The sequence below is a fragment of the Mytilus galloprovincialis genome, chromosome 7, assembly GCF_965363235.1.
Source record: "Mytilus galloprovincialis chromosome 7, xbMytGall1.hap1.1, whole genome shotgun sequence".
Taxonomy (NCBI): Eukaryota; Metazoa; Mollusca; class Bivalvia; order Mytilida; family Mytilidae; genus Mytilus; species Mytilus galloprovincialis.
In genome coordinates, this window is record NC_134844.1 from 24331411 (window position 1) to 24359301 (window position 27891).

A 27891-nucleotide genomic window follows, 5' to 3' on the forward strand; every position below is an offset into this window, starting at 1 on the left:
TAGTTATTTTTTTCTTCATTTTAGTGATCCTGATTCTGGACTAGAGTCCAATGATTTATGTTTTGGACACACCACACGTGATTGTGATGAGATGGAATGGACAAGACTAACCTTTAACCCTAACATTTCATACACTAAAAGACTGTCAAATGGTATACCAATCTGGATCAAAATCAAGGCAGTGAATAGAGGTAGGTTAATATAGATTATAGAGTTCGAGGATTTAAATTTTACTTCAATTCTTCAAATGGAAAACAAATGTAGCATATCAATTCATGACACAAGATCCTACACACTCTTTTTTCTAAGTTTTGCTGTCAAAGTCCTTCAAAGTGACTTTCATTAACATGAAACCTTCAATTTGTTTTGCAGTCAGCTGTGGTTTCATTTGGTTAAGATATCTAAGAATAAACAGTTTGTTCAATCAACAGAAGACAATTTAAGGTTGATGTTATCATGAAATTGAAACCTACATGTAGTGAATTAATATGATAACAGTGTAATGTTACAATGTAAAGCCTTAATTTACTCCTAGAGATTTTGTTTAGTAGTTAAAATGTGAAAAAAAATCATTTTGTCTTGAAAAAATTTCGATATAACAATATTATTGTTGTTCGACACTATCAATGATTACAAAATTAAAATGCATTTATCTTTTCTTTTTGTAGTTGATTTGAGGACTATAGGTGTAGCAGACCAGGCCATTATTATAGACAAGACCCCACCAGAACCTGGTACAGTGAATGATGGACCATTGTATGGTACAGACCTACTCTACACCAAAAACTTTGATACTGTAAGTGTAACTATGATAATTTGGTGTATACTATATCTTTTGATTGTGGGAAAGATTTGTCTTACATATACATTCCCCAAATTGTTATTTTTGCTTTTGTTAATTCATTGATAGTTCAGTTGATTTCCAGTCTTTCAACGTTGAAATTTACAGCCGATTTCAATGAGTGTGTAGCCAAAGGTAATTTCTTTGGTTAGCTTGCTTGCTAGCTGAACTGTGAAGTCATTGTTAGGTAAGGTATTCTACCCTCCTTTCGAAGTAGCCCAGTCCTACATACATATAGATTGGTTATCTGGCTGACTAGTCTACTCTTAAAGGAGGGTAGTTTACCTAACTTAACAATGACTTCACGGTTCAGCTAGCAAGCAAGCTAACCAAATATATTACATTTGCCAACACACTCATTGAAATTGGCTGTAATAATCACAGTAAACATTTGGCTGTCCATGTTTTTTCCAATTTTGATGGAATGGAAATAAGACCATGCATATGGCTGCTGATATCAGAAACAGAAGGGATTGGGCATCAAAATAACCCTCTACAAAGAACACATGTAATGTATCAAAAAAGAAGGATGTCAGTGTTTGATAACATGCTTTCTCTAGCTCAGCAAAGAAACATAGTGTTCTATTATATATCAAACATTAATTTTGCCTGGTTTCCCACTTTTTTTTAAAACAAATGTATAGCTACTGTATTACAATTTGGGTATATGTTGAAGAACTTTTACACATTTTTTTGGGAATACAGTTTTATCATAATGGAAATAAAGTATGAACTTTTAGTCTTTTAAATTATCATGCAGTATTGTTTCAGTTTTAAATATTTTTTCAGCTGTGTGCTAACTGGTTACACTTCTATGATCCTGAGTCAGGTATTGCCTTTTACATGGTGAGTGCAGGCTCTCTACCAGACATTAATGTTACAGACATTGCCAATCTGACTCAGTATAACAGGAAAACACACGAAGCATGTGTACCCTTGTCTACAGGTCAATATCTAGAACATGGAAAGACTTATTACACTACAGTGTGGGCTTACAATGGAGCCATTAGACAGAGGAACTGTGTGGGCATATCAAATGGAGGTTAGTTGAGACATTGTGGAACAAGGGAAGGTGTCTTAAGAATTTAGATTTATTGAAAGAAAACTATCTAGAAATGTATTATGAGTTCTTTGGAAAAATGATAATTACATGTATTAAGGATTAAACCGTGTGGATTTTTTACGTACAATGTTGTGATAGTTTCCAGTTCTATAGACCCTTTCAATACAAAGAAAGGCATGATTATAGGATGCAATGAATTGCAAAGTGTGTATTTTACTTAAAAACTTGAATTATTCAATTTTTTTCCTGTCAATTTATAAAAAAATAACATTTTATTTATAGTGACGGTAGATTTAACAAAGCCAGTCCCAGGACAGGTTGTTGATGGTAATGTTACTGGATTTAAAGATATTGAGTTTTCTCCAAGTCCTGCCAAGGTTGAGGTACAATGGAGAAACTACTATGACCCAGAGTCTACCATCAAACAGTATGAAGTACAAGTTGAGAGAGCTCCGTATGTAGATCATTATCACAAAAGTTCTGGGTTTTTATGTTTATATAAGACAATTTCTATGTTTTTGGATGATCTGAATTTGTTTTTCAAAAGTCAATTACAGCACTTATTTACAGAAACAATTAAGGACAGTATTTGTTTTATGCAATATTATTTTACTATGATTATACATGTAAACACATAGACGTTTTGTACAGAGAATATCACTTTTCTGCAGATGAAAATGCTGTTTTATTCAAAAACCAAACATTACTTGAGAATAATACCAATATTAAAGAAATAATTTCCTTTTCTGTTGTTTATCCATTTGATGAAAAGCATGACCCTGAGAGACATCTTTGATTCTGATTGGTCTATTTTCAAAATTTTCTCTCAAACTAGAAGGGGAAAGGTTTATCAAACTTAAGTTTAATTCTAATTTAATGAATATATATATATGTAAATAACCAAATTATCATTATAGCGATTTTGTTCTTCAAAATATACATGTATGACATAATATAAAAATATATTTGTATTTTTTTAATAGCCTTCTTCTCACATATTTTTTTGAATGCTACTTTACCCTTTGTCCAGGAATCAGACAAATGACTACAGTGTTATCAGAGACTGGGTTCCATATTCCAATACCACAAGGAGTGTCAAATGGTTGAACTTTCACCTCCAGCATAAGGATAAAGTCAAGGTCAACCTTAGGACAACAAATGGAGCATTAAATACTATTGTGAATACTACAAATGGGTTTGTGGTTGATCTGACACCTCCAACCTTGATAAGTCTGGGAGATGGTCTGGAACCAGGAAAGGATATAGAATTTCAGGTAATGAATTGAGTCTGATACGATAGTTCCATTGTCATGCAAGACTTGTGTCCTCCTTTTCCCTCTCCTTTGTGATTTCAGAGTTTCTTTTTATGCCCCACCTACGATAGTAGAGGGACATTATGTTTTCTGGTCTGTGCTTCAGGTTAAAGTTTTTGATCAAGGTAGTTTTTGATGAAGCTGCAGTCCAATCAACATGAAACTTAGTACACATGTTCCTTATGATATGATCTTTCTAATTTTATAGCCAAATTAGACTTTTGACCCCAATTTTACGGTCAACTGAACATAGAAAATAGATTTGCCAGTTTCAGGTTAAAGTTTTTGGTCAAGGTAGTTTTTGATGAAGTTGAAGTCCAATCAACTTTAAACTTAGTACACATGTTCCCTATGGTATGATATTTCTAATTTTAATGCCAAATTAGATTTTTATGCCCCACCTACGATAGTAGAGGGGCATTATCTTTTCTGGTCTGTGCGTTCGTTCGTCCCGCTTCAGGTTAAAGTTTTTAGTCAAGGTAGTTTTTGATGTAGTTGAAGTCCAATCAATTTGAAACTTAGTGCACATGTTCCTCATGATATGATCTTTCTAATTTATTATGCCAAATTAAAGTTTTGACCCCGATTTCACGGTCCTTTGAACAAAGAAAAAGATAGTATGATAGTGCGAAGCTTAGGTTAAAATTTTGGTTAAAGTTTTTGGTCAAGGTATTTTTTGAAGAAGTTGTCTTTAAATCTTTCTAATTTAAATGCCAAATTAAAGTATTGACCCCAATTTCAGGGTCCACTGAACATGTAAAATGATAGTGCGAGTGGGGCATCCGTTTACACATTCTTTTTTAACTAATTTAGGTTTAGAACTTTGAATTGTTATATTGTAGTCTGGGAATACCACATTGTCAGCCAACTTCAAGTTTGTGGATGAGGAGTCTGGACTAGACCATTATAAATTCCAAATATATGAGAGACATCAGGGAATCACCACACAGATTGTACCTAGTAAGGATTGATATTATCCTACTATTTTAAATGCCTTAATGTACTTAAAGTATACTGATGATTAATTATTATTTGTTGGATACCAATTATCTAGGATTTCATTGCTGGAAGTAGATCATGTATTCAAATGTTTAACGAAGTACCAAATTTTCTATATGCTAATGTATGCAAACTTTGGTAGAAATATCAATAAACATACAATTTTTCTAGAGTCCACGAAAATTGGTATTCACTAAAATAAGTGAATTTACAGTAACACATATTTGTAAAATAAAGATTAAATTAAGGATGGTTAAATTGATTCAGTTTTGCTGCAAAAATGTTTAGTAGATGCTATTATGTCAATAGTTATTATAGAATTGGTATAAAATGAAATGATCATTCCATTTATAATAAAAACCACTTTTATTTTGAACTGTTATAAATAAGGACATGTATAACAATAAGCCAGAAATTGACCTGTTGATTGTAAGTATTTTAATTTTTATGCCCCACCTATGATAGTAGAGGGGCATTATGTTTTCTGGTCTGTGCCTCCGTTCGTCCGTCCGGTTAAAGTTTTTGGTCGAGGTAGTTTTTGATGAAGCTGAAGTCCAATCAACTTGAAACTTAATACACATGTTCCCCATGATATGATCTTTCTAATTTTAATGCCAAATTATAGTTTTGACCCCAATTTCATGGTCCACTGAACATAGAAAATGATAGTGCAAAGTTCAGGTTAAAGTTTTTGGTCAAGGTAGTTTTTGATGAAGTTAAAGTTACATCAACTTGAAACTTAGTACACATGTTCCCTATGATATGATCTTTCTAATTTTAATTCCAAATTAAAGTTTTGACCCCAATTTCACGGTCCACTGAACATAGAAAATGATAGTGGGAGTGGGGCATCCGTGTACTATGGACACATTCTTGTTCTTTGTTCAATTGTACAATTTTTTGTATAATACATATCATGTAGGAAAAAGGAGAAACCGATTATTAACAAAAGATTACTTTAGAATATTTAATAATCTATCAATTTCAGTAGAGAGGAGAGTATCCTATAATTTAGTAAACAAACTTTTCATCTTATTTCAGACAAACATGGAGCATGGTTAGAAATAAAAGATGATATACACAGAGCTAAATATACACACACAGGACTGTCACTGCACCAGGGAGGATTGTACAGTATCAGGGTGGGGGCTGTCAACAAAGCAGGATTTGTAGCTGCCTTTGATACCAGTGGGGTGGTGATAGACCATGAACCCCCTATAGTAAGTATACAGGGGCATATCAACAAAGCAGGATTTTGGGTGACAATTTAAAATAGAGAGGTAGTGATAAAACTTTTTTTTTAATTTTTATACGACCGCAAAAATTAAAAGATTTTTGGTCGTATATTGGTATGATGTTGGCGTTGTCGTCGTCGTCCGAATACTTTTAGTTTTCGCACTCTAACTTTAGTAAAAGTGAATAGAAATCTATGAAATTTTAACACAAGGTTTATGACCACAAAAGGAAGGTTGGGATTGATTTTGGGAGTTTTGGTCCCAACATTTTAGGAATTAGGGGCCAAAAAGGGCCAAAATAAGCATGTTCTTGGTTTTTATACGATATTGCTATCACGTGGCGTCGGCGTCGTCGTCGTCGTCGTCGTCCGGCGTCCGAATACTTTTAGTTTTCGCACTCTAACTTTAGTAAAATAGAATGGAAATCTATGAAACTTTAACACAAGGTTTATGACCACAAAAGGAAGGTTGGTATTGATTATGGGAGTTTTGGTCCCAACATTTTAGGAATTAGGGGCCAAAAAGGGCCCAAATAAGCATTTTCTTGGTTTTCACTCTATAACTTTAGTTTAAGTTAATAGAAATCTATGAAATTTTGACACAAGGTTTATGACCACAAAAGAAAGGTTGGGATTGATTTTGGGAGTTTTGGTTCCAACAGTTTAGGAATTAGGGGCCAAAAAAGGGCCCAAATAAGCATTATTCTAGGTTTTCGCACAATAACTTTAGTTTAAGTAAATAGAAATCAATGAAATTTAAACACAATGTTTATGACCACAAAAGGAAGGTTGGTATTGATTTTGGGAGTTTTGGTCCTAACAGTTTAGGCATAAGGGGCCCAAAGGGTCCAAAATTGAACTTTGTGTGATTTCATCAAAAATTGAATAATTGGGGTTCTTTGATATGCCGAATCTAACTATGTATGTAGATTCTTAACTTTTGGTCCCGTTTTCAAATTGGTCTACATTAAGGTCCAAAGGGTCCAAAATTAAACTTAGTTTGATTTTAACAAAAATTGAATCCTTGGGGTTCTTTGATATGCTGAATTTAAAAATGTACTTAGATTTTTAATTATTGGCCTAGTTTTCAAGTTGGTCCAAATGGGGGTCTAAAATTAAACTTTGTTTGATTTCACCAAAAATTGAATAAATGGGTTCTTTGATATGCCAAATCTAACTGTGTATGTAGATTCTTAATTTTTGGTCCAGTTTTCAAATTGGTCTACATCAAGGTCCAAAGGGTCCAAAATTAAACTAAGTTTGATTTTAACAAAAATTAAATTCTTGGGCTTATTTGATATGCTTTATCTAAATATGTACTTTGATTTTTGATTATGGGCCCAGTTTTCAAGTTGGTCCAAATCAGGATTCCATATGAAATATTGTGCAATAGCAAGAAATTTTCAATTGCACAGTATTGCACAATAGCAAGAAATATCTAATTGCACAATATTGTGTAATAGCAATTAATTTTCAATTGGAGTTATCTTTCTTTGTATAGAATAGTAGTTGATAATATATGTTGGAAATTTGCCAGACATGACTATGATGTCATTTTCTATTTTTATTTGCCAATAACTTTATGTAAATGACTTCATTGGAAATTTGCCAATATAAAATGTTGCTGATGAAGCTTTTTTTCCTTATCTTATCTAAAATGTTTTTAGATAATGTATGTTGGACATTTGCCAGACATGACTATGATGTCATTTTCTATTTTTATTTGCCAATAACTTTATGTAAATAACTTCATTGGAAATTTGCCAATATAAAATGTTGCTGATGAAGTTTTTTTTATTGTTTTATACAATAAACAATGTATATTCACTTTTACTACCAACCAATCTTTACCATTCAGTGATAACAAGCACTTTATTTTACATTTTAATATTTTATGATGTATTTAAAAGAGTAGTTATTGTTGCAAACTCCATTAGAAATTTGAATTGATATCAGTTTTGGAAAAAGGGAAACGGGGATGTGAAAAAAAAGGGGGGGGTTAAATTTTTCTCATTTCAGATTTCATAAATAAAAAGAAAATTTCTTCAAACATTTTTTTGAGAGGATTAATATTCAACAGCATAGTGAATTGCTCAAAGGCAAAAAAAAACTTTTAAGTTCATTAGACCACATTCGTTCTGTGTCAGAAACCTATGCTGTGTCATGATCAACTATTTAATTTTAGATTTAAAAAGTTTGAAGAAGAAATCTTTAATTGATTTGTAAAATCTTGACATTTGTTTTGTGTAAAAAAAAAACCATGTAATGTCAAAAATTTGATCACAATCCAAATTCAGAGCTGTATCACGCTTGAATGTTTTGTCCATACTTGCCCCAACTGTTCAGGGTTCGACCTCTGCGGTCGTATAAAGCTGCGCCCTGCGGAGCACCTGGTTGCACTATAACTTTAGTTTAAGTAAATAAAAATCTATGAAATTTTGACACAAGGTTTATGACCACAAAAGGAAGGTTGGGATTGATTTTGGGAGTTTTGGTTCCAACTGTTTAGGAATTAGGGGCCAAAAAAGGGCCCAAATAAGCATTATTCTTGGTTTTCGCACAATAACTTTAGTATAAGTCAAAGAAATCAATGAAACTTAAACACAAGGTTTATGACCACAAAAGGAAGGTTGGGATTGATTTTAGGAGTTGAGGTCTGAACAGTTTATGAATTAGGGGCCAAAAAGGGGCCCAAGTAAGCATTATTCTTGGTTTTCGCACCATAACTTTAGTATAAGTAAATAGAAATCTATGAAATTTAAACACAAGGTTTATGACCACTTAAGGAAGGTTGGGTTTGATTTTGGGAGTTTTGGTCCCAACAGTTTAGGAATAAGGGGCCCAAAGGGTCCAAAATTGAACTTTGTTTGATTTCATCAAAAATTGAACAATTGGGGTTCTTTGATATGCCGAATCTAACTGTGTATGTAGATTCTTAATTTTTGGTCCCGTTTTCAAATTGGTCTACATTAAGGTCCAAAGGGTCCAAAATTAAACTTAGTTTGATTTTAACAAAAATTGAATCCTTGGGGTTCTTTGATATGCTGAATCTAAAAATGTACTTAGATTTTTGATTATTGGCCCAGTTTTCAAGTTGGTCCAAATCGTTGTCCAAAATTAAACTTTGTTTGATTTCATCAAAATTTGAATAATTGGGGTTCTTTGATATGCCAAATCTAACTGTGTATGTAGATTCTTAATGTTTAGTCCTGTTTTCAAATTGGTCTACATCAAGGTCCAAAGGGTCCAAAATTAAACTAAGTTTGATTTTAACAAAAATTGAATTCTTGGGCTTTTTTGATATGCTGAATCTAAACATGTACTTAGATTTTTGATTATGGGCCCAGTTTTCAAGTTGGTTCAAATCAGGATCCAAAATTATTACATTAAGTATTGTGCAATAGCAAGAAATTTTCAATTGCACAGTATTCAGCAATAGCAAGAAATCTTTAATTGCACAGTATTGTGCAATAGCAAGAAATTTTCAATTGCACAGTATTGCGCAATAGCAAAAAATCTTCAATTGCACAGTATTGTGCAATAGCAAATATTTTCAATTGCACAGTATTGCGCAATAGCAAGAAATATAGAAATTTTCAATTGATTGGAGTTATCTTTCTTTGTCCAGAATAGTAGTTGAATCAACTTCTTAAATCATTGTTTTATACAATATACAATGTATATTCACTTTTACTACCAACTGATAAATTAAAACAATCTTTACCATTCAGTGATAACAAGCACCTTTTGTTACATTTTAATATTTTATGATGTATTTAAATGAGTAGTTATTGTTGCAAACTCCATTAGAAATTTGAATTGAGATCAGTTTTGGAAAAAGGGAAAGGGGGATGTGAAAAAAAAAATGGGCGGGGGGAGTAAATTTTTCTCATTTCAGATTTCATAAATAAAAAGAAAATTTCTTCAAACATTTTTTTGAGAGGATTAATATTCAACAGCATAGTGAATTGCTCAAAGGCAAAAAAAAATATTTTAAGTTCATTAGACCACATTCATTCTGTGTCCGAAACCTATGCTGTGTCAACTATTTAATCACAATCCAAATTTAGAGCTGAATCCAGCTTGAATGTTGTGTCCATACTTGCCCCAACCGTCAGGGTTCAACCTCTGCGGTCGTATAAAGCTGTGCCCTGCGGAGCATCTGGTTGAACATTAAAATTTGTTGTAGATAGTGATACTAGATTGAATGGTTATAAACTACTGATTCTGTAGAATTCAGTGGCCTGTGTTTACTTGTGTCATGGCTTTTTAAAAGTACTTTTAAAAATGAAAAAAGGATCATAGGGTACTGTGGATTCATAAATATTCTTTGGATATCAATTTTTGTGGGTTTCATGGATACAGGTGAACCAAGAATTCAAATGTGCAATCAATAACAAATTTTCAATAGGCTTTGTGTTCAGAGATTGGCAAAACCACAAAATCTAATATCCATGAATATGACAGTTTTCAGCAATCCACAAAAATTGATACACACGAAAATAAATGAATCCACAGTATATGTCAATAAGACAGCAACCTTGCATAATCTAATCCAAAAGTGCAGAAGTACCTCAGGCCATCTCTGCCTTTCATTTGGTAACTGACAGAATTATCCCATCAAATAAATCAAGTGCACTGTCCATCTCTACTACAAATCAACTTAGCAAGTCTTGAAACCCATAGTGATGGCAGCCTAAGGTAACTTATTATGTTTAAATATCAACTGCCTAGACCTCTCAACAAATGAGGCTCCCAATTTTACTATTCTACACTTCATCATTTATTAATATGTATTAGAAAGGACAATTAAATTACTGATATACATTTATTAGAATTTAATCAATACATAATTATACCCCACGCAACGAAGTTGCGGAGGGTATAATGTTTTTGACCCGTCCGTCCGTCCGTCCGTCCCTCCGTCCGTCCGTCTGTCCGTCAGTCCGTCCGTCCGTCAGTCCGTCCGTCCGTCAGTCCGTCAGTCCTGTTTCTTGTCATCGCAACTCCTCTCAAACCATACAACAGAATTTCACGAAACCTTTTCAGATAATAAGGACATACTATGTAGTTGTGCATATCGACGGGAAATTGCGATTCAATTTTTTTCTAGGAGTTACGCCCCTTTGAACTTATTTACTTTAATGTACTACTGCAACAGTTTGTCATCGCAACTCCTCTCAAACCACACAACAGAATTTCACGAAACCTTTTCAGATAATAAGGGCATACTATGTAGTTGTGCATATCAACGGGAAATTGCGATACAATTTTTTTTCTAAGAGTTACGCCCCTTTGAACTTATTTACTTTAATGTACTACTGCAACAGTTTGTCATCGCAACTCCTCTCAAACCACACAACAGAATTTCATGAAACCTTTTCAGATAATAAGGACATACTATGTAGTTGTGCATATCGACGGGAAATTGCGATACAATTTTTATCTAGGAGTTACGCCCCTTTGAACTTATTTACTTTAATGTATTACTGCAACAGTTTGTCATCGCAACTCCTCTCAAACCACACAACAAAATTTCACGAAAACCTTTTCAGATAATAAGGACATACTATGTAGTTGTGCATATCGACGGGAAATTGCGATTCAATTTTTTTTCTAGGAGTTATGCCTCTTTGAACTTATTTACTTTAATGTACTACTGCAACAGTTTGTCATCGCAACTCCTCTCAAACCACACAACAGAATTTCATGAAACTTTGTAGATAATAAGGACATACTATGTAGATGTGCATTTCAACAGGAAATTACGGTTCAATTTTTTTCTAGGAGTTGTGCCCCTTTGAACTTATTTGCTTCAATGTACTTCTGCAACAGTTGTCATCTCAACTCCTCTGAAAACACACAACAGAATTTCATGAAATTTTGTAGATAATAAGGACATACTATGTATATTGACAGGAAATTATTATTCAATATTTTTTCTTATACTTATTTAATTTCTCCAATGACAATGTGGGGACGTGGGGTATGTGAGCGTGCTCACTAAGGTTCTTTAATTGAATACTTGTGCTTGTAGATCCATTGGTTGAAAGTTGGTACACTATCTGAAGGACATGAAGAAGACATTGATGGCTATGTGTGGCAGGCAGACACCAGTGGCATTAAAGCCTCCTGGGATGCAGATGATCACCAGTCGGGTGTGCTTGGCTACAAGGTGGCTGTGGGTACTACTAAAGGTAGGTTAATAGCGATTACTGAAAAGTCACCAGGACGACACCAGTGGCATCAAAGTGGTTTGGAATGCAGACCATTATTAGTCAGGTGAAGATGGCCTCAAAGCATTAACAGTTTTGATGTTATTGATGTAATAACCAAGGAAGGCTCCAATTTACGATGTAATTTGTGGTTTAGATACTTCATGCTATTAAAATTCATGATTTTATGTTCACAAAAATAGTGATAACATAGGTGTCAACTGTTCCATAAATTACTTGAGAGTAAGTCTGCCCTATCAAATGTATTAAAACATAATGATATTTTACAATCATGTAATAGGTAATTTAGATCTTTCCCCGTCATAAGTAAATGTTTCAGAACAGAATGATTATATAGTAATAAGCATGTTCAACTGACATAGAAACTATCAATCAAGTATGTGCAGTAAGGATAAGCAGAATTTCAATTATCAAAAATTTCCTCTGGTTGTTATGTATTATAGGGGGGACAGACATTTCCTCATGGAAAGATTATGGATCAGATACAGATATATACATCAAGGGATTGACATTGACTGTCAGTAATGAGACAGCTCATTATCCAGTATACTATGTCAGTCTGAAGGCTATCAATGGAGCTGGTCAAGAGAGTGATCCTGTCATATCTTCACCTATCATGGTTGTTGATGAAGATGAACCAGGTAATAAATCTTAACAGTAGTTAGCTCTCTTTGATTATAGGATTGGTATTCAAAATACACAATTTTCTACATAAGAAAATGCCTGTACAAAGTCAGGAATATGACAGCTGTTATCCATTCGTTTGATGTGTTTGAGCTTTTTAATTTTTCTCGGAGTTCAGTATTTCTGTGATTTAACTGTTTACTGTTGTCCATGAATACTTTAAGGATTCTTCTTATTCTTGGAAAAGGTGTTTCAGTTTGAAAGTAAACAGTTTATAGTTGTTTAAGTTTTAAAGGTGTATCATTGCATGAACTTTGCTATCACAAATTATACATGTATATATAGTTGGTTTGAAGCTTGTCATTTACATTAGAGCATATTGAATGCATTGCATGGCCTTGTATAGTTCATTTAAATAAAAAACAAAATATTCATGCAGGGTTAATTTCATGGTCAATGCATACCACAGGCATAGAAAAATTAAACATACTCAAATTTCTTAAAATATAGTATTATATTTATTGTATAGGTATAGTTATTGATGGAGCAGACAGAACAGAAATTCCAATAATGTCAGATATTGGTGATGACCTTGACTACCAGTCAGACATGTCAACAGTCAGTGTACAGTATACAGGGTTCGAGAGCCACCTCCATGGTGTTATGGCCTATGAATGGGCTGTTGGGACTTCACAAGGAGGAGAGGAAGTACAACCCTTCATGCCACATGGTATCATCCATAATGAAGAGAAGGATGTGAAAGGAGATGGTAAGATTGGATGTTATACAGTGTAACTGCTAATATTGTCAATCAAGATAAGATAGGCGGAGTCTCTATAAATATGAACAGATTGATAAGATGGTATAGCAATATCATAACATACTTTCTTCAAATTGAAATTGAAAAAAAAATACAGAACCTTTATTCCTAGGTTGGAAAAATGTATAGAAAAGAAATAAAATAAAATTCACAGAAAACAGAAAAAAAAATCCATCATATCTATGGCTTGCATGATTTATTTCATAAATAGCTTTCATGATTAACACAAGAAAACTTTCATATTAAAAATTTTTGATAATTTTCAGGAGTAACAAGTTCAGGATATGCTCAGATAACTCTCCCTCTAGACCCAGAGACAACATACTACACCACAATCAGGGGTATTACTAATGCAGGAAATGTAATTGAGGCTACATCTGATGGCTTTACTGTTGATATAACTCCACCTATAATAGCAATTGACAGGTATTTATTTTTGTTTTCTTCATTGATTACTTGTGTCTATTCATTATGTCAAGCTATTCATCACCATGAATCTAGAAAATTGAACATATAATTTAATAGAGACTACGAAGTTATGTAAAAGAAAGACAAAAGACAAAATTTTACTGAAACCAAACTCAAAGTTTTCAGAAATGAAACCATTCTGTCCTATGACTTTTAACTAAACCAAAGGGGTAGAATGGTGTCTCATTGTGAATTCTAAAGAAAATAAATCCCAAATTCTAGTGACAATAATGTGACCATTCCTGCATCACAATACAATAAATCCACAATTTTTGATGAATTAACTGGCTATTCCCTAATTCCAAGGAATAAATAGGCTCAATCCCAAATTCTGAAAAAAAAGCTCTTCCAACATGTAGCTGATATATCCTAGGAATTAACAAGTTGTAATGACATTTTATGTTTATAGATATTTATTGATCAAATTTACTCATCATCATATACCATACATTGATATATCTGATGTTTTATTGAATATTTAGATTGACAGGACTGACATCATCTGACAACAATATACAATCAGGAGGATCTGTTTACCAGAAATCAGCTGATTCCCTGTCTGCTATGTGGCATTACAACGACACAGAAAGTGGTATTGAGAGGGCTTGGTACTCGGTAGGAACTTATCCCTATGCTGAAGATGTTTCACCTAGGAAAGAGGTGGATGTATCATCTGTACTTCTCAGTGAACTTCCCCTGGCCTTAGTCACTCCTGACTTAACAGGTCTGTTTGAGATAAAAAGGGTTTACATTAGAAACATATTGAGATAGTGGTATACATCAATGAGACAGGGATTCAGTGTCAAAAACTACCAGAAGAAATCTAGAGGGCTGAATACAAATACTAGACAGGTGTCTATATATAGATCTAAATCGTCAAGAGTCTATAAAAGCTTTATGATGATGTGAAATCAGAACATTCTGAGGTTTAAAGTTTTTTGTATTAACCGTTAAGGTAAAAATGACATTATGGTGTGTATTATTTAAAACATATATAAGATTAGGGTTTTTACCCAAATTTCATGGTTCACTGATCATAGAAATGTAGGGAAAGAGTAGATAATAGTCCTATTAACACAGATTTGTGTTTTGTTCTTTTGTGGACATTTATAAAAGCTTGTACAAATTATTATGTTACCTATAGCTAAAATCATGTTTAATTGTCTACCTTAATTAAAGCTTGTTTTATTTATCTATAATGTTGTATGTCTACAGACAGTATGGACCTTTCAATTCATGTTTTATCATTTTAAACATATTTTTCTCTAGGAAAGCCCAATATTGTAAATATCTGGGCAGAAAACAAAGCTGGCTTGGTGAGCCAGAGTATGTCTGGTGGAGTAATCATTGACACAACACCTCCAGGGCCTGGTGTGGTACAGTGTCCAGAATATGTTGGTGTAAGTTAATAATTTAGACTTTGATGGATACTTGTCTCACTCATACCACATCGTCTTATTTCTAATTAAATATTCATCCAAGTCACAATGTTTGAAAAGTAAACAATCATAGGTCAAATTTAGACTTGAACTAGAAGCCTTTTCTCACACTGAACAGTTAGCTGTATAGGGTCCCAAATTGACTAGTCTAAAACCATTCAAATAGGAAAACCTACAGTATGTATAACTATAGACTATAGACTATTGTGCCATGTAGGCATTTTAATTTGTTAACTCTGCATAAATCAAATGTCAATAAAAGAGGAAAATGTTTACAACATAAACATATACTGTCCTTACAAAAATGTTCTCATTTTAATCCATTTTCAAGGTGTAAAATTCTTGTGTTTAAAATTGAAAAAATAAGTTTAAGATATGTCTCTAAAAAAAGGGATGTCTTATTTGGTAAATTATGAAATTAATCAGTTGGTGTTGAAAGTTTATCCTATCTGTTTCTAAAGTAAGAAGGTCAAGTATGTTTCATACCATTACAAAAGAAGAGAAGCATGAGTTTTATTATGTAATTGTTTTTAAATACTTTCATGTAATGTATGTTTTATGTTCTATTGTAGCTTGAAATGCCAATTCATTGTAAATGGACAGGGTTCTTAGACAATGAAAGTCCAATAGAGAACTTCAACATTTCTATGGGGTCATCACAAGGGTCAAATGATATTCTGGCTGGTCATACAGTATCCGGGTATACAAGTCTGTATTCTATACAAGGTAAAGTTTTACTCAATGAAGAAAACTTGAATGATAAGGCCATCTGAAATCCTAACATTTGGAATTAAATTAAATCAAATGTCTTTGTGTTTGTGCACAAAATAAAAAGGAAATTGGGTATCATTGCCAATGAGAAAAATCTCAACAATAAACCAAATGATACAGAAATGATAAACTGCAGGTCATTGTACAGCCTTCAACAAGTATGTACTATGTAAACATTAAACAAAAGTGAATAAAACTGGAAGTTCAGTATTTCTATGAGATCCTTACAAAGTCATAAATATGTCACACTAACACTAGTATATTGCATATATCAAATTGAGTGTATCTTATTAAGAGCATTTGTCTGAATTTTAAGTATTTCTAATAAAGTTATATTTTAAATGAAAACACAAATATTTAAAATTATCTTTTTCTTTTCTTTTGTAAATGAATGTATGTATTTTCTAATGATACACTAATGTATGTATTTTCTAATGTTACACTACTGTATGTATTTTCTAATGTTAAACTACTGTATGTATTTTCTAATGTTACACTACTGTATGTATTTTCTATTGTTACACTACTCTGTTACTCAAGAATAAGATAGATTGCTCGATTGTTTTTGTATATGCCATCTTAGCACACATAGGCTGAATCTTGAAAAAAAAAAGGAAGTCTGGAACAAAGCGTGCAGCTATGTGACATTTATTTTAGATAGGTTACCATTTTCAACAGTATATTTTAAACAAGTAGTATTCTTATGATACATGCCTATTTTGTTTTCTAGGTGTAAATAGCTTGTTAGAACATGGAAAGTCTTACTATGTGACAGTAACAGCCATTAACACAGTTGGCATGGAAACCTATGCATTCTCTGGTCCTGTTGCCATAGATACAACCCCACCCAAATATGGCAAGGTTGTTGATCTCCATACGACCTACAGAATTGATGTGAGAGACAATGAAGCTACTGTCAGAATGAATGCAAAGATTTGTTCGAATGATAAAGGCAAGTATTGATAAGAAAATTGTCTTGATTGAAGGTCACATGAAGATTAAGTGATAAGGTCAATTTCTCAGATACTAGAACAGAAATATCAACTATACTGGTATGTTTGGTTGATATAATGATCATAAGGTGTACATCTTTGTGAAGGTTTATTTATTTGACTGGGGTCTGATTTTCATGAATAGTTGGTTCTTAATCTTATTCACCAGAAGATATGTTTGTAAATAAATTGTTTTAGGGAGTTTTATTGAACCAAAATAGTATAAAGTTAAAACAATCACAGTTGACAATTTAAGTATGATTCATTTAAGGAACAGATAAAACAGCAAACAGTCAGTTCAGATTTTTGCCTGTCCCCTTCTTCATATTACAAATACTGTAGTTTAAGTAACTATAATTAAGGCATTCCAGTTTTCTTAGTTGTTAGAGAGTTTTCATATTATTGTTTTTCTTAATTTGTGCCTAAAATACAAAAATAATCAAATGATAAATTTCTGAAAATGTTCTCATTTGCATACTTTATGTTTTATAGAGTGTGAAGATTTAGATGCTACTTGTTCAGAATCTCTCTCCTCAGTAACAGCAACATGGCAGCTATTTTATGATGAAGAATCTGGTATTGAGGGGTAAGATTTTATTATTAACATTGGTTCTTCTTCTAACTGAAAAGATTATATATATATGTATTCCATTAATGTAAAATCTGAATGGCAGTAAGTTTAACCTTATACCCTGAATGAATCTATCATAGAAAAATATAAATACTTCCATTGACTAAAAAGTTAGTACATATATTGTTCTATGTTGTAAGAAAAATGCAATGGTACATGGTTTTGGATACATATATAAAAAAAGAAGATGTGATATGATTGCCAATGAGACAACTCTCCACAAGAGACCAAATGTCATAGAAATTAACAACTACAGGTCACCATCCAGCTTTCAACAATTAGCAGAGCACATACCACATAAACTATATAAGTCCTCAAAATGACAAATGTAAAACAATTCAAAAGAGAAAACTAATTTATGTAAAAAAAAAAAGAACAAAAAACAAATATGTAACACATCAACAAACGACAACCACTGAATAACAGACTCCTGACTTGGATCAGGCATATACATTCAGAATGTGACGGGGTTAAACATGTTAGCGGGATCCGAAACCTCCCCAACCTGGAACAGTGGTCAAACAGTACAACATAAGAGCGAACTATAAAAATCAGTTGAAAAGGCTAAACTCATCAGATTGATTGTTATGTCATAGTCTTAATAGCAGCAGGTACCCTGCCAAACTCAGCTTCCAGCTGGGTCCTGTATATCATGTGATATGTAATACATAAGCAACTATGTCACTATCTTGTGGTTGATAGCATTTTTATCTATGATGCTTTAGTTTGTAAGTTTTATCCCTGATTAGTGTTATTCAGAGAGTTAACGATCTGCCTCTTTTTAAGCATGTAGCATTTCAGCATTTAGTAGTAAGAGCAAAGGCTGATTTGTTGGAGTCACAATATATTGTTTCCATCTAAGATGATAAATCTTTTCTTCTGATTGTTTTTTTGTGAATTAACTTCTCAAAGAGTCTCCTAGTTTCTGAGTTTAGTGTGACGTCTGTTTTTATTGAACTAGTACACATTTTTGTTAAAAAGGCTACGAGACCCCCTCTAGGTACAGGATTTTCTTGGTGTATTGAAGCCCCATTGGTGGCCTTTGGCTGTGTTTTTTGCTCTTTTGTCAGGTTGTTGTTTCTTTTACACATTCCCCATTTCCATTCACAATTTCATCATTCTGATTTAAAGACAATGTACAAATTCTAATCTCAATAAAATGTACAAAACACAAAATATTTAAATTTATTTATAGGTACCAGATAGCCTTGGGAACTACTCCTGGTGGTGGACAGATTAAACCATTCTTTGACATACCTATTGATGTGAAGTATTTCACAATTGGAGGACTAGATTTGATGGGTCAGAGAAAGGTTAGTCAATTTTGTCATGGGTCATTGCAGTTAATAGTTTATGGGGAATTCAATATGATGTTTTACTATTATCACTTCTGGTCTGCATACTTTAGATATGCTTTCAATATAAGTTTGACAAAAAATGAATCTTATTGTCTGGAAAATATGGTTATCCCAGTAGCTTTTAATTGTACTAATTAAGCCAGCCTAGCTCCACCAAAGGATTTCAAGACACCCACTGATCATTTGCAAAATGGAAAGGTTAACTTTTGTATATTGAAAAGTACAAGATAAAGTTTGTCTTTCCAAAAGATTAGAAGTTTACTATTGGTGTTACAATTAAATCTAATTACAGAGTCAATTTCTTATAAAGGTTGAAAGTTGTTTATTATCACTCAGAAATTAAAGATTGATTATGATTTGTATGCTTCATTTGATTGGCTATTTTAGGTTTATGTATCCATCAAAGGAACCAATGGAGCTGGACTATCTAGTGTTGCAACATCCAATGGTTTGTTTTTGTCTTACATCAACCAAGGATTACCTCCCCTAACACACATAGGAGTGTATGATGTACTGAAAGGATCACATGGTGATGTGTAAGTCATTTATTGGAATACTTAACTATATAGATTAAAACAGATTTTATCATTTTCCGCAAAATAATTTAGAAACAGCCCCAGTCATATACAATTCCTTGAACTCTTCTTTTATTTGACTGGGAGTAAGTTATAATGAGTTTTTCTTAGTTAGTAAGGACTTAGCTAGTTTATTATAGAGGGACCTGATGGGGGGTCTCATCACCATTCAAGAGTTGATTTTTTGTCAATCATGATTTACAGAAAATAAATTTCCATGATCAGATCACAAAAATACAAAAAAAAAAAAAATCAGTAGAATAACGGATCATGATAGAGAAAATGCGCCGATCACGAAGAACAAAAATAACCCATCAGGCCCCTCATTATATAGTTGTATAGTCATGTGCCATAGTCCCAGCTATTATTGAAAGGTATCTGCACATTCTTAGATAAGGGTAAAATGTGAATCTTATTAAGAAGTGAGTAATTTTATATTATTTTATTTTTGTTTTCAATGTTCTTTTAGTGATTATCTCGTTTCAAACAGCCTGAGTGACATATTCTAGCTTTTAATGTTCTGTATTAATTGGTAATGAATGTCACCTCTTCTTCTAAATAAGGGGATGGATTTCACCAAACATTTAGTAAATGAATATTCATGTGCACTCATAACAAAAACAACTTTATCAAATGTTTTGATTTTTTCATTTGAGGTTATAATAATACATTATGATTCTTAATTTTAGGAATTTCCAGGAGAGTTTTGACACTTACAGAGCATCATGGGATGTGTCAGGTGATCCATGTCCAGTTGTTAAATATGAATGGCAGATACAGAGGCTGGATGGATTGGTTGTACAAGAATGGCTAGATGTAGGAGGTGAGTTGTTAAATATGGATTATTTCAAATGAAAAAATAACTGGATGAGTTAAATTGTTAAGGAATACCAGTTATAAAAGCTATAATAGAAATACATCTGCATACCAATTTAATACAATTTCATTTAGAAAGAAATATGGATATTTAGATAAAGTGCAATGGTAGATTAGGAGTAAGAAAAAAGATGTTAGGTTTTGAACTATAAAATTATTACCATTTGAAAAATCTAGATTTGTAGTTGACAGTTAAATGCAAGACAGCAGTTTTAATCTTAACTTCATTCAGAATTTCATAGTTTGTAAATGACCTATGTTTTACAGTGAAAACAGCAGGAATGAATGATGGTCTACACATGAAGAATGGAGAGTTGTATTACTCGTTACTGAGAGTGACTAACGCCTTGAACTACACCTACATCATCAGGTCTGATGGAGTAACTATAGAACAGGATCCATTACTACCAGGCAAGGTGTTTGATGGGGACATTACAGGGTATGACTTAAACTTCCTACCATCCAAAACAATGGTCACAGCTAACTGGGATGGATTTGGACTCCCTGCTGGTGCCTCATCTCAAGTGGATGTAATTTCAGGTAAGCTATGAAGCAGGAATCTATACACCTTATCGCTATCCCCTGCTGACCTTAGAATCTGGCCCGTTTGAACTATTGACGTCATACACAATCACTTGTCCATTGCTGCGTCAGATATTTTGTATTTTGACATCAAAATTTTACGGAAACCTGTGTGATGTCCAGTAATGGGAGACAAAGAGGGATAAGGTGCATTACATTCATCAGTACTTTGGCTTGGCTTTTCATCCTAAACTGGTGTCCAGGTTTTTTGAAATTTTCAGAGATGTTCACCTGCCTTTTTTTTTATCCTAGGGATTTAGGGATTTCTAATAGCAGGTGAGCATGCATCTTTTATCTGCAACCTCTCATCTAATCTTTCTTATGTAAAACCAAAATGTACCTCCTGTTATTACTTTTTAGCTAAATTATTTGGATTTTTCACTGGCATAGGAGCTCTAAGCGTAAGCCTAGCGATTACCTGAAATTGATGTATATATGTAATACCTACATTACAAACTTAAGGTGTTGAAAACTTTTTAACACTGAGGATTAATATTCATCTACCTTTGATCTTGAAAGGAGTACTAAAGGCTTAAATGAAGCATTCTCAATAAGAACCCCCCCCCCCCTAAACCAAATTTTGTTTGGTTAGGGGGGGGGTAATAGTTTTGACTTGATGTTTTGGTGTATCACAAGCTAAAACGTCAAGACTGCATGACTACCATGAAATACTATTATAAGACTTGATATTTAGGTGTATCATAAGCCAAAGATCAAGACTGCATGACTACCATGAATTACTATTTCAAGACTTGATATACAGGTGTATCATAAGCCTGAGGTCAAGACTGCATGACTACTAGGAAGTACTATTTCAAGACTTGATATTTAGGTGTATCATAAACCAAATATTAAGATCACATAACTACCATGAAATACTATTCCAAGACTTGATATTTAGGTGGATCATAAGCCAAAGATCAAGACTAAATGATTACTATGTACTTCTTAAATTATTAAAACACCCTTTATCCAATGCTAAAGCCCAAATATGGTTATATCATCAGGTCACATGTTTACCATATAGTGTAAAAATGTTTACCGTAACATGTCAAAAAGTTTACTGTAACATGAACATTAGCTAAATATAGATAATTGTAACCATGGAAAATCCCACTGGGATTTTTCACCGGTTAACTCAACCGCCGCCTAACTCAACCGCCGGTTAACTCAACCGCCGGTTAACTCAACCGCCGGTCAACTCAACCGCCGGTTAACGCAACCGCCGGTTGACTCAACCGCCGGTTAACCCAACCGCCGGTTAACTCAACCGCCGGTTACCATATCTATATAAATAGGGTGCAAACATTAATCCACCATTCTGCCTCTGATGAAGGTCCTTTATGGACCGAAACCGGTCAGGCTATCAAACATCACCAGGCGCTGTTAATTATGTGTATTGGTATATACTATATTTTTATGCTTTTACATTTTTCTCACTGATACACATAGTTAATATGGCTTCTACTAACGAAAGCTCCATGGAGCTAATGTGTTTAGAGACTACTTATGTCAGTACACCTTTCCTATATTGCCTAAATTATTTGGAGGGTTCCAAAAAAATAAATATGAAATTCAGATATCCATACAAATAGGGGAGTGGTTTTATGAATGTATGAGCTCTGTTTCAAGCTATTGAGAAGGTATTGGAAGTTTTTGTTTCTTCTCTTTGTTCACTCTGTCTTTACTTTAATGGTTAAACTACTATGACATGAAACTGAATTAGTTGATCTGCTATTTTTAGAAAAGGGAATTATTTATTCTGTTTTTTAATAGGAAATCCGGGAATTCATGTGGACCAATCAAAATTAGAAGAACAACCAGATAACCAACAGGTGGCATTCTATGAGGTTGCTGTAGGAACAGATCGAAGATTTCCAAAGACCAGAGACAATATTGTGCCATTTACAAATGTGGAAAAGAATACTACTGTGACCTTCTATAACCTTGATCTGGTACCTGGAACTGGACTTTATTACTTTACTGTTAAAGCATCCAGTGCATCATATTCAGTTGCTACAGTAACATCAAATGGCTTCCATGTTGGATTTGATGGAGGTGTCACTCGTAAGTTTTATCTCAAATAAATCATTATTTTAAAATATAAGAAATGAGGCATTAGAAAATTGAAATTTACTGGAACATAAAATATTAAACAGACACATGTTAGGTATCAGATACTGAGGTAACTTTTTATGTGTTTTAAAAAAAATGTATCCTTTAAATGGGCCTCTTTTTCTATATTATTTTGCAGTCCATTTTGCTTTTGTTTCTTTATGACCTTGATATAGTTAACTTCTCTTACCACACCTGAGTATGATTAGCTTTTTGAATAAATAACATTTTATTATAGATTGTTGGAGTTCAGTCACGCTTCTAATGATAAACATTTCTATTACAGCTGGCACTATTATAATGAATGACTACATAAACACAGACAAGCAGGTGGATGTTCAGTTTGAAGGTTTTACATCCAAGTTAGACATACTAATGTATTATGTAGCTATATCTAATAACACAGATCTCAACGGAACTGACTGTAAATTATATGTAAGTTATAAGTTAGACATACTAATGTATTATGTAGCTATATCCAATAACACAGATCTCAATGGAACTGATTGTAAATTATATTTAAGTTTTCAATTGTTCTAATATATTATAGAAAAGTTATCCTATTAATATCAATATTGAAAATTATAAAAGAATGCATTAAGCAGGGCAATTAGTGTGAATTATTGCAAACATTGAAGCTGTATTCAGGATGAAAAAAAAGTTAAAATGATTATTTCCACCTAATTGGCTAAGACACATAGTCAAATCAGTCAATTAGACTTCTAAAGGCATGAGTTATTGATGTGTTTATGTACAGTGGGCAGTTGGTTGAGTGGGCAGCTGCACAGGAGCTTGTTAATTGTTAATTGTTAATGATTGCCATTTTAATTTTAGAACAGCTAGTTCTTAAAAAAGGTAGTTTTACATAATATGCTATCATACATTTAAACATGTTTACAGTGTAAACTTATTGTTTATTAATAGATTGATGGAGGATCAGCCACTGAAGAAGAGAAACAGCACCTGTTCAGTATCTTCCCTGTCAGTAATATCAACAAGAACACATTCTACACACTAACACCTCTACATCTGGACCAGGGACACACATATTATGTATATGTTATGGGTAAGTCAACAAATTCTACACACTAGTACCTCTACAACTGGACCAGGGACACACATATTATGTATATGTTATGGGTAAGTCAACAAATTCTACACACTAGTACCTCTACAGCTGGACCAGGGACACACATATTATGTATATGTTATGGGTAAGTCAACACATTCTACACACTAACACCTCTACAGCTGGACCAGGGACACACATATTATGTATATGTTATGGGTAAGTCAACAAATTCTACACACTAGTACCTCTACAACTGGACCAGGGACACACATATTATGTATATGTTATGGGTAAGTCAACACATTCTACACACTAACACCTCTACAGCTGGACCAGGGACACACATATTATGTATATGTTATGGGTAAGTTATTATATATAACGTGAATCACTTCCCGTGTAAGGCCATCTATGTATAATCTTCAAACTAACAATAGGACAGTTCACCTCTTTAAAACTTAACCCTTTCCTCCATAATGACGCCTTTTGACGCCACCCCCTTTACTCCATAATGACGCCTGTGTAGTACCTCAGTTGAAATGCTTTGACTGCAAAATGTCTGCATCAGACTTAAAAAAAATTGTATCCAATATGAAAAGGAGATTCATGAGAATTATCTGACTTGAATTTCATTGATGAAATATTGGTTTTCACAATGCATTAACACTTTAAAACTGATGATTTTTTTTAACTGAAAAAAATCCTATGCAGATCAAGTATATTAAAAAAAAATCCATGGAGGAAAGGGCTACCAGGGTAATCAAATTGTTCATACACCAAAATAAGAAAATTGTTAAGTCAGAGGTTTTCAAATTTTTACCCAAAATGCATTAGATTCTGAAAAGGCGAATTGTTTATTGGGTCAAATGAAAAAATGTAGGTCAAATCTGAATTAATCATTATTGCACTCAGGTATATCATAACATAAGAATGGTGTAACATAGACATGTATGTATCTAGGTACATATGAATTCAGTGTGGTTTTATGGAATCTAGATGTGAAACATTCTTTCCTATTTTTTAGGCACTGACAAATCTGGTGAATGTGGAATGACCTATCACAAGTTTACAGTAGATATAACACCACCACAGTCTGGCCACATCAAAGCAGGACCTTATTATGATATGGTAAAACTTTAACTTGATTACTTTTTACCTGTAGAGTCAGAAAAATACTGTATAGTACCTTTTAAAATTTTAATTTCAATAGAAGTGTTCACAATTTTTTTTAAACTGGCGAGATATATCTTGAGAAGAAAAGTAAAATAACAAAAATACAGAAATCCAAGGGATATTAAACAAAAAGTCCTCTATAAAATTGCAAAATCAAGAGCTTAAACACAACTTCCCAACATAAAACTGTAATATTTATGACTTGGTACATGCACTTCCTTATGTAGAAAGTGGTGGATTAAAGCTGGTTTTGTAGCTAGCTAAACCTCTCACTTGTATGAGATAAATATTTATATAATTTGATAATTTATTTATTCCATTTGAAAGTGTTCCATTGGTGATGTAATAAACTGATGATCAAATAAAACAATATAATTCCTCCACTAGGTACAAACCCATCTTGATTTATTTTCAGCCTGTAACCTATACCCCAGACAACTCAACAATATCGGTGACCTGGAAGGACTTTATTGACCTTGAATCTGACATAGATACATTTGAAGTATCACTGTGGAGGAATTTATCATGTGACAGTGATAGTACAGAGGAGTTAGTGGTTGACTGGATAGAGCTGACCAGTAATTATACACAGTATGACTTTGTGGAACTGGAACTTAAGGTATGTATCATACAGGCGTAGTAACAGCATAATCTTAGTCCCATGTCTGCATTGACCTTGCTCAAAAACAGATAAATCAGAATTGTAATCTGCATCTGCAGACTATGTTTCAAGCAAAATAGGAAATAAGAGTAAATTGTTCTTATGCCAGAACCTCTAATCATTATGTTTGTAAAGCCAAAAATGATTTGTTTACTTAAATTAATTATAAAAGAAACTTTTAATCAATTTATTTTTGTTCTTTCCATTCTTTTAGAAAAACATTCCCTATACAGTAAGATTCAAGGTGACAAATCAAGCAGGCCTTTTTATACTACAAGAAACCTCACCAGTTCTATTTGATGTCTCACAACCAAGCGTTGGCAAAGTGGTGGATGGAAAAGATTTCTTGAATGATCAAGTCTGGTTTAGTTCATCTACAACTGCTACAGGTATGAACACTATATTTTATTTGATCTTGATATATAATTATAACATTTGATATTTTTCTATAGAATTTGAAACAACTATAATGAATGTGATGTAGATATGTATTTATTGAATTCTTGAAGATAAGCATATATTTTCAAACTTTGTTTTAATTTTTTTTTCTGTTTGTTATGCTTTTCATTCAAATTGTTTTTGCTGTAAATTTTTAAAACATTTTCAAAGGAGAAATACACAAAAAATTAAGCATATGTAAAACATATATTGTTGAAGGCCGTACTTTAACCTATAATGGTTTACTTTTTAAATTGTTATTTGTATGGAGAGTTGTCTCATTGGCACTCACACCACATCTTCCTATATCTATTTTAATAGTATCATACTGTTCAAAAAGTGTTCATGGTAAGGGAATAATGTTTAATACTTTTTTCAAACAATATACTGAAATTCCAGAAAATATGAATGTTCCCTAGCTCATTAAAAAGATTTCACATGTATAGTATGTCTATCCTATATAATTTTTGAGTATGTTAATAGGATCCTTGCTGCATTTGGCTAGTCCATTTGGTCCAGCTTGTCCATCAAGAAGTATATCTATGGTCAATGATCCAAAGTGGACAGAACTCCAACAGATTGGTCTGAGGGATCCCAGTGGACAGAAATGGTCACTTATCCATCGTACAGAGAATGTTGACCGACTTGTCTATGATGATACAGTGACCATCAAGCTGGGCAGAGACAATCATAAAAAACAGATGTTTACTGGGGCATTATACAGATCAGCTGACTATGAAAATGGAGGCACTTACTCTGTATGTACTTCGTAAAATCTTAACATCTCATGTTAACTGATTATAATCATATTTAGATTTAATAGATAAAGTGACATGATTTCCTTTTTATTTTTATTTTTAAATAAAAATATACATTCTTTCATTTGTTATATACAATTTTTGATATTTAAGTATCAGAGCCTCTAAATATATTTATTTTTCAGATCAGATTCATAAAGGGGTGTGTGCATGTGTCCCTTGATCTATAAACTTGATTTTCCTCGCATTTTTGGATATTGACTCTTGTTCCGAGTGTACAGCCTCTTTAATCAAAATGCTTAATTCATTAATTGCAATCTTTATATATATGTACTACCAGAGTATAAAACAGTCTGATGTTAAAATTACCCAAAATGCATTTCATTTTCTTTATGTTATTCTTTAAAAAATATTCATTGGTATAAAAGTAGATTCACAAAGACCTCACCATGAAAATTTGACGTAATGATATCATTTTTATACTACAGATATCCGTAAAAGCTGCCGGGGGAGAAGGGATAGGTGTTACTGGTATAATGTTATGGGACGGACCAGAAGATGGTATAGCTACCTATGACTATAAAGAGGAGGCAGATTGGAGCCAGTCTGTGGCCCAGTGCTGCTTGTTAGATATCATACCTAAAGTAAGTCATTATATTTGACTTTGAATAGTTAAATGATTTCTGTTAAAATATAATGTCATGGGCAAAATATGCCAGTGGCAAACACTAGAAATTTAGATGACACAACAGTTGTTGTCAAAATCAAAGTTTAACTTCTAAATCCTCCTTACAATTTTGATTTATAGAGAGTGGTTTGAATAAAATATCAAGTGTGATAAATTAACTTACC

The 27891-nt window shown here is 33.0% G+C and overlaps 1 protein-coding gene across 1 annotated transcript in view; it reads left to right on the plus strand.

The window, feature by feature from the left end:
- The window catches only part of LOC143084163 (uncharacterized), a 120744-nt gene that overhangs the window by 72258 nt on the left and 20595 nt on the right, over positions 1 to 27891 (plus strand). The window contains exons 80-107 of the mRNA XM_076260570.1: positions 25 to 191; positions 669 to 796; positions 1631 to 1883; positions 2187 to 2358; positions 2935 to 3178; positions 4060 to 4177; positions 5258 to 5436; positions 11488 to 11647; positions 12130 to 12327; positions 12840 to 13079; positions 13397 to 13556; positions 14081 to 14322; positions 14868 to 14998; positions 15610 to 15763; positions 16539 to 16760; positions 17293 to 17386; positions 18627 to 18744; positions 19177 to 19325; positions 20054 to 20187; positions 20508 to 20780; positions 22599 to 22889; positions 23224 to 23372; positions 23862 to 24003; positions 25034 to 25137; positions 25598 to 25801; positions 26058 to 26232; positions 26765 to 27039; positions 27528 to 27683. Of these exons, the coding sequence (XP_076116685.1) occupies positions 25 to 191; positions 669 to 796; positions 1631 to 1883; positions 2187 to 2358; positions 2935 to 3178; positions 4060 to 4177; positions 5258 to 5436; positions 11488 to 11647; positions 12130 to 12327; positions 12840 to 13079; positions 13397 to 13556; positions 14081 to 14322; positions 14868 to 14998; positions 15610 to 15763; positions 16539 to 16760; positions 17293 to 17386; positions 18627 to 18744; positions 19177 to 19325; positions 20054 to 20187; positions 20508 to 20780; positions 22599 to 22889; positions 23224 to 23372; positions 23862 to 24003; positions 25034 to 25137; positions 25598 to 25801; positions 26058 to 26232; positions 26765 to 27039; positions 27528 to 27683 (5032 nt within the window). The remainder of the gene's footprint in view (positions 1 to 24; positions 192 to 668; positions 797 to 1630; positions 1884 to 2186; positions 2359 to 2934; positions 3179 to 4059; positions 4178 to 5257; positions 5437 to 11487; positions 11648 to 12129; positions 12328 to 12839; positions 13080 to 13396; positions 13557 to 14080; positions 14323 to 14867; positions 14999 to 15609; positions 15764 to 16538; positions 16761 to 17292; positions 17387 to 18626; positions 18745 to 19176; positions 19326 to 20053; positions 20188 to 20507; positions 20781 to 22598; positions 22890 to 23223; positions 23373 to 23861; positions 24004 to 25033; positions 25138 to 25597; positions 25802 to 26057; positions 26233 to 26764; positions 27040 to 27527; positions 27684 to 27891) is intronic.